The sequence below is a fragment of the Odocoileus virginianus genome, chromosome 24, assembly GCF_023699985.2.
Source record: "Odocoileus virginianus isolate 20LAN1187 ecotype Illinois chromosome 24, Ovbor_1.2, whole genome shotgun sequence".
NCBI classification, from domain to species: domain Eukaryota; kingdom Metazoa; phylum Chordata; class Mammalia; order Artiodactyla; family Cervidae; genus Odocoileus; species Odocoileus virginianus.
Genome location: NC_069697.1, coordinates 18,946,147 through 18,954,007, shown reverse-complemented (window position 1 = coordinate 18,954,007; position 7,861 = coordinate 18,946,147). Strand labels below are relative to the sequence as shown.

The following is a 7,861-nucleotide window of genomic DNA, read 5'->3' as shown; positions in this document are numbered from 1 at the left end:
TTACAAACAAACCCACGGGATACATCCTGGTAATGTTTAATCAAAGCACATGTACATGATATACTACGATTAGTACGGTGCCTGACCATACAGATTCCCTGTTCTCTTCATCACAGCCCCGTTTAAGGTGTTTGGGCACTGCAGTAACCTCACTAAGAATTTGGGCTCTGAGGTCAAATACTTTTAAACACTAGCCCTTAAATTCACTGACCTCACAAGCTCGGGTAAATTAACGTCTAAGCTTCCTAACCTACAAAACGTGGTAACAATACCTACCTCACAGAGTAGGTGTGAGGCTTGTGAGCCATGAGCCCACCTGCAGAGTAAGCACACGCAATAAACATTTGCCATCTAGTTTTATGCATGATGAAACAGCTCCAGAAGTTAGCGCAGGGGCCACAATGTAAGGCATGGTGCCCTGTCTCCGACTCTAGGGGCTTTCTCTTTACCCCTTCCATCACCCCAAAGGTGTAGGATATTATTTCTCAACAGACAAGTTTCTCCCCAACCCCCGCCTCTGGGTTTGGCTGAGGGTCCATCTTCTCTAACCCAGCACCTCAAGGTGGTCCGAGGGTGCAAAGAAACGGCCCTAACATGGGCTGCACAAACCCAGCCTCCGCCCTCCCTCCAGCAAAATCTACGTCACAAGCCCCCTGCGAATGTTCACTGAGCACCTGGTTCCGGCCGGAACCCCACCTCCACGCCCGGGAGAATGACCTCAACCCCAATTGGCTGTCTCCTGGGGCAACCAAGGATGCGGTGGGCACGCGGGCCCCCGGCCGGTATTTAAAGGCTGCCGCGGCCCTCGCCACCCCAGTCCAGCCCAGACGGTGACGGTGAAGCACCTAGGTTGAGAGGGAGCAGCAAGGTAACGGCGCGACCGCTGCCTCCCCCCAGCCCCAGCCCGCGAATCCAGTGAGGCGGATGTGCTTGGGACCCGGGAGCGGGTCTCACCGCGCGTTGCCCACCAACACCTTCTTCACCCACCATCCTTACCCAATCCCAGTCCCACCTAACCCACCTGGGCAAGACAACTCGGGTGCGAAGGATCAGAACTTACGCTGGACAGCGACTGAGCGAGCAGAGAGGCGGGGATCCTTCTGGAGACAAAGCCGTGATCCCAGCGGTGGGCACGTGGTGCTGGGCGGAGAGAGAAACGAGGCCCTTGAGATCGTCAGATCTGTCCAAACGCGACGACAGCTTCTAGGGCGCTACCGTGTCGACCTCTCGGAGCACCCTGAATCATGACCCAGACCCTCGACACAAAAGAGGATCCTCTTAACTTGGGCGGCGGCTGGGCATCCTCTGCCCCATTACCCACCTGGTCATCCGGCCCCCGAAGGCGCAGGGACGCTCCCGTTTACAGGCGGCGGCCTCGCTACGGTCCCAAGGCCGAGTACAAGCCCCCGAGGAACCAGCCGAAGCAGCAGTACGGTCCAGGCCCTTGGTTCCAGCCACCCCGGCGTCCCTACTGGGCCGTGTGTTCTAACTGGGGGCACTGGGGAGGGCCCTGGCGCCCACCTCCGGCAGGATTCCGGAAGCCCCCGGGCCGGGCGCAAGTGATCCGGGTGTATGGCCTGCATCCGCTCTGCCTTTGCTGCTGCTCCTGCTGCCACGGGCCCTGGAACCCCGGCTGGGCGAGGCCCCCGGGCAGGAAGAAGCGCTGGGGTCGCCGGAGCCGCGGCCTGCGCCGTCACCCTCGCCGCTCCGCCCAGAGGAGCCCTCCGGTGGATCTGAGAACGCTGCTGCGGCCGGTCAACCTGTACGGGTGGCGCGCCCCCGGCATGCGGGCGCCGCCCAACACCACACAGTTCATCATGAACCAGATCTACGAGGACATGCGGCAGCAGGAGAAGCTGGAGCGCCAGCAGGCGGCGCTGCGGGCGCAGCAGGCCCAGGCGCCGGGCACAGCCTCCCCTGAGGGCGCCTTCGGAAACGACGCGCCCCCTAGCGGTGGCCAGGAAGACGGGGCGCCGCAAGATCCTCGGTACAGCTTTGGGCAGAACCCCTCTCTCCTCTTCAGTCCTGACCCAGACGAGGAAAAGCAGTCGGCCACCTCACAGCTGGTGGAGGAAGAGGAAGGGGAGGAGGAGTGGTGTGACGAGGAGGAGTGTGATGGCAAGGAGTTGGAGAGCCAGGAGGAGGATGAAGAGGCAGAGGCCAAGGATGAGGAGAGCGAAGAGGCTGATTATATGGAGGAGCGGGATGAGGAGAGCGAAGAGGCTGATTCTATGGAGGAGCGGGAGGAGGAGGTGGAGGAGGATTTAGCGGAGGAGAGAGCAGAGGAAGAAGAGGGGCTGGCGGAGGATGAGCAGACGGAGGAAGAGGATCGTTTGCCTCTGGAAATGCCTTTATCATTCCTGATGGGGGCTGAAGGAGAGAGAGAGAACTTTATGAACTGTACATATTTAAGCCCCAAAGAGAGAATTCCCCAAGTGCCACAGGAAACACTCTTCATGGTACAGGACATTAACTGTTAAGACATCAGGAAAGGGATTGAGGAATGCGATGGAACTGATTGGAGGCTAAAATGAATTAGCCACTTGTCAAAAACCAATGAAAAAGTGAGTTCCATTAATAAACCTATCTATGTAAACCCCATATTTGGCCATTATAAAACGTTTAAAAATTGGTGTGTTTGTGTATGACTATGGGTGGGGGAGGGAGAGCTTTCAAATATAATTTAACTGGAAATGATTAAAGGCCAAATATTTTATTACTACAGTTTGAATATATTCATTTGGTGTTTTCTCCTATAGATGCTTGAGGTTTTTTGTTTTTTTAAATAATTCTCTCAATGCTGAAAATGTTTCCTTTTATAACAACTTCATACATCATCTCTACCTAATGAGCTTGGAATGAACAGTTATTTTGACTGTTAGATGCCTAAGAAGCATGTGCCATGTTTATTAAATATTGGTTGGTACTTTTAACATGATAGCTGAAACCATTTAAAAATACCTATTTTAATTTTTTTTTCTTATAGATTTTCCACCTTCAGAGTTCATTTTTGAGGGCTGTATTTTGGTAACCCCGTTTGCAGTCTCTTATGGCATCGCTCATTTATATTCCTTGTTCCACAGTGCTATGGATCTTCCTCAGAAGAACATGAAGTTGCTTCTGTGGAACTGGTTATCTGCCATGGCCTCCGCAATCCATAAATCCATGAATGGAGAGGATTCCCCATGGTCAGAAGTCAACTTGCACACCTAGTTAAAATCTAAGGTAACTGCAAACAATGGAACATAGATTTTGAAGCCTTGTTCCTGGATATATTCCTTGTCATAAGTTCACAGGAATAATAAAAATAGATTAATAGATTTTGCAGAATGAAATTTTTAAAGATGATTGGCCTTTTGGGGGTGGAATATTTTGTTTTTTAATTTTCTTTCCCAATTGTCTTCCTTATAAAGGAGACAAATATGTTTAAGTGCAAGCTTGTATGAACTAGTTTCTGATGTCTAAACAATTACCTATGGAGAATTCAACATTCAGAATAACAGCTTTTATTCAGACATTTTTAGGAATAATACAGTTCTTGGATCCTTGATTCTCATAACTTAATAAAAGTTCCAGTCATAGCATATTTCCAAAATTCCCTTAAATGAAGGATTTGAGTCCAGCTTCTCAAAAATTACATCTTTTGACAAACTATACTGCTAAGTATAGTCTGAACCACCATTCAGTATTTAATGAAGAGAAGACTGTAGGGTGATCTCTTACCTGGATGCTGATTTTATTGCAGCTTTTGGGGGTGATAAGCTTAAGCTATTAAAAAAGATAATAAAATAGTGTTGAATGAAACTACTGTGCTTCTCAATTCTTATTTTTGAATATCAGACATCTTATTCAGTGGTCAACAGGATAAATGTAAGAAGAAAAACTAACACAAAGATTGTAGGATTATTTTTTAATATGACACTAAACAGTCCAAACTACAGCAGTGACTAACCAAACATTTATTATGCTTTTAAGAAATCATTATTTTCTGCAAGATGCAATTTTATGGTGACCTATAAAATTGACCACCCATATGCATTTCTAATGCACAAGGGGAAACCAAGAATCCTCCTGCTGATACTAATTAATAAATCCTTACAAGTCACAGTCTAAAAATACTTTCTCCAAGATACTTAAGTAATCGCTAAGTTTTCATTAAATAAACACTTTCATTTAGGACTGAATTCACAATCATATCTGGGCAGTTCTCAAATTATTCTTAGAAAAGATTCTACTTTTACATGACAAAATTTAGCACATGTTAATTGCCTGCACATACACAAGACATTATTCATTAGTCTCTGGAAGGGATGCAAACATGAGTAGTGCCTCAAGAGTTCATGGGAACCATTATTTACAAATAATTATGGAACTACCAGGAGCCAGGGACCACAGTGATTAGGATACGATGGTGAATAAGCAAAATCCCCCCTTTGTAGTTTAGTCCAAAGGGCAGACACTAAATGAAGTTAGACAAACTGGCCACTGCCAGAATTCTAAAGGAAGTGCACCACTATGAAAGTATGTATCACAAGGGGGCCCAAGAGAGAAGCTGGGACTGTTCGCTGTGGGGAGAGCATGACTTGAGGATAAAGGTGGAGAGCTGGGAGGAGCTTGGTGATCGGAGGAACAGACTACAGAAGCCGCAGTGCCCTGAAAGGAGCAGCCAGTGAGAAGTGAGAGAGAAGCCATATTATCCACTCACTTCTGCACTACCCATATCTTCTGAATAGTCCAGCAAAAAATTAAAAAAAAATAATGAAAGGAGAACCGAAGTCATTGGTGAGTCGCTACCTGAGCTTTTTTTTTAGCCAGATACTGTGATGATCCCGTCACTAACCTTGAAGGCTGATATGAAATGATTAAATCGTGTCACAGGGTGGGAGGTTTGCACATCCCAACACCGATTACACTTTTCAGAGACCTACCCAACCACTCCCATGTAATGAAGGGGTCCTGGGCATTGCTGCTCAGCATGACTGGATCACCATGGAGACGCTCCACACCACTTGATGATTCAAGAGTACCAGTATTACATATGGCTCAGAATAAACCCCATCTTTAGTTGTAGAGGTAAGTATGCTTGACGAAAATTCACGATTTAAAAAAAAAATTCTTAAAATCGTTTCAAACTTGGAAGGACACAATGTTAAAGAGCTGCCACTTAGCTGTGTCTTTCAAGAACGGGGTAATATTTGCTTTGTCAAATGTCAGAAAAATAACATTATAAATCATAAGTCTATTCAGAAGGCCTAGGCTTGATAAAAATTTTTGCTGTCTATGCTCACGTGTTTTTACACAAGAGATTCTGGTATTTTCCTTTCCAGTGACTGACAGCATTTCTTAATTTATCTTCATTATTTTGTCTCCATAGGAACTTAATGGAATTTTTTCCTGTGAAAATATTAGTCCTCTAAGGATGGTAAATACAGTTGGCATTTGGAGATCAACTCTGAATTCTCTGAGAATGGTTTCATAACATTTTATAACATTTGCATATGAAGACAAGAGTTATTCCAACATCTTTAGTTTCATTAAAATAAACATCAGAGGTGAAATAACTCAACTATACCAAACCCACAGAGTCTGGGAAGAAAATGATACAAGTATCTCTCTATAGGTGTTCTTGGGTCAAGAATAGGATAAGAAAACACAGCTTCTTCAGTTTAATTTTTTATTTTAGCAGAATAATAAGATGATATATGCAGCTAAATTACATTTATACAGGTTCAAATTAACAATCATAATTGAAAATTACTGTTAATATAAATTTGGCTTCCCTGATGGCTAATAATGCTTCTGAATCAATTTGGCCTTGATTATCTGTATATTTAAAGCAAAATCAGCATACAGCTGTATCTTAGCTGTTTTAGTACTAGCAATTTTCTGTATCTATTTAACTTTTAGCCAGTTAATGGAACATAACCTGACCTCAAGGTCAGCTGATGAAAGAGAAGAGTTTGGGCAACTGAGTTGTCACTGCTGCCTAAGACTGGTGATAGGTAGCCTTAGGTCTCTGTTTCCTAAGAAATAGCTGTCATACCTTATTACTGCTCACACCTATTTGTTGTTGCTATTCACTCAGCCATGTGACCCCATGGACTGCAGCACACCAGGCTTCCCTGTTCATCATCATATCCCTGAATTTTCTCAAACTCATGTTCACTGATTCAGTAATGCCATCCAACCATCGCCTCCTCTGTCTCCCCCTTCTCCTCTTGCCCTTCAGCCTTCCCAGAACCAGGGTCTTTTCCAATGAGTCGGCTCTTTGCATCAAGTGGCCAAAGTATTGGAGCTTCAGCATCAGTCCTTCCAATGAATATTCAGGGTTGATTTCCTTTAGGATTGACTTCTTTGATCTCCTTGCTGTCCAAGGGACTCTCAAGAGTCTTCCCCAGCACCACAATTCAAAAGCAACGATTTTTCGGCTCTTAGCCTTCTTTATGGTCCGACTCTCATATCCATACATGACTACTGGAAAAACAATATGCTTTTATTTGGCAAAGTGATATCACATCCACATATGACTACTGAAAAAACCATAGCTTTGACTATATGGACCTTTTTTGGCAAAATGATATCTCTGCTTTTCAATATGCTGTCTAGGTTTGTCATAGTTTCTTTTTCCAAAGAGCAAGCGTCTTTTAATTTCATGGCTGCAGTCACTATCCACAGTGATTTTGGAGCCCAAGAAAATAAAGTCAGTCACTGTTTACATTGTTTCCCCATCTATTTGCCATGAACTGATGGGACTGGATGCCATGATCTTTGTTTTTTGAATGTTGAGTTTCAAGCCAGCTTTTTCATTCTCCTCTTTCACTTCTTGATGAAATGTTTCTACCTTCTTCACTTTCTGTTAGGGTGGTATCATCTGCATATCTGAGATTATTGATATTTCTCCCTGCAGTCTTGATACCCACTTGTGATTCATCCAGCCCAGCATTTTGCATGATGCACTCTGCATATAAGTTAAATAAGCAGAGTGACAATATACAGCCTTGACATATTCCTTCCCCAATTTTGAACACACCTGTTGTGAAGACCAAACAACCTAATATTTAAGAAGAATTTCATTACAGACTATAAATCACTATTAACTATTGTACACAAATCATCTCAATTTCTGAGCATTGGGTCTAAATGAACAAGGCTCAGGATATCTCATTGTAGTTTTGTTGGATTGAGATATCTAGATAGTTGATACCAACTGAGCTAAACATGAACCAGCTGGTCCTAGAAATTCAGTTTTGGCTTCCAGTTATAAGGAATGTGCAAATGCAGTGGTCTGGCACTTTGGTATTGAAATTGTGGTCCACTGACCATAATTATGGGAACCACCTAATAGCTTTTTAGAAATGTTGCCCAGGCTCCACCCATACCTACTGAGTTGGAATCTGCTTTGTAGAAAGGCATCTAAGCACACACATGTGAGACCTGGAAGATCTGTGGTTTAGGGTTTTGTGCATTGCAGAGTCCTCTTGGGAATTTAATAATTAAGACTGTGGTTTGTGTGTTCAATACTTCTGTTTTGTTCCACTTGTGCGACCTAAGGCATGTTCCTGAAATTCTGGCTTCTCATTTTCCTCATCTATAGTATCCACCTCCTGGGATTAAATGAGATTATGATGATTAAATGGGTCAATGCTTACCACATTCTCAGAACAGTGATACTCAATATCTGCCAGTGACAATATACATTTAACAAATGCACAGATGAGACCACTGACATATTATGTGGTATCTAAAAATCATTTGTTAATAATTAGGGCAAGTATAAACGTAATATCTAATAAGACAATTAGAAAAAATGATTCATTACTTGTCTTGTTTTCTCTTGGATAACCGTAGTCAGATATGTTAC

General features: G+C 44.0%; 1 protein-coding gene across 1 annotated transcript; it reads left to right on the top strand.

The window, feature by feature from the left end:
- The first annotated feature begins 487 nt into the window (after positions 1-487).
- CCER1 (coiled-coil glutamate rich protein 1) lies at positions 488-3,804 on the top strand. Its single transcript, XM_020894870.2, has 2 exons — positions 488-2,564; positions 3,084-3,804. The coding sequence occupies exon 1, from the start codon at positions 1,245-1,247 to the stop codon at positions 2,478-2,480; it is 1,236 nt and encodes a 411-aa protein (XP_020750529.2). The 5' UTR covers positions 488-1,244; the 3' UTR covers positions 2,481-2,564; positions 3,084-3,804.
- Positions 3,805-7,861: the final 4,057 nt, after the last annotated feature.

Bases quoted from the DNA above. Each gene is read 5' to 3' on its own strand.
- CCER1 (XM_020894870.2), top strand. From the start codon at position 1,245: ATGACCCAGACCCTCGACACAAAAGAGGATCCTCTTAACTTGGGCGGC.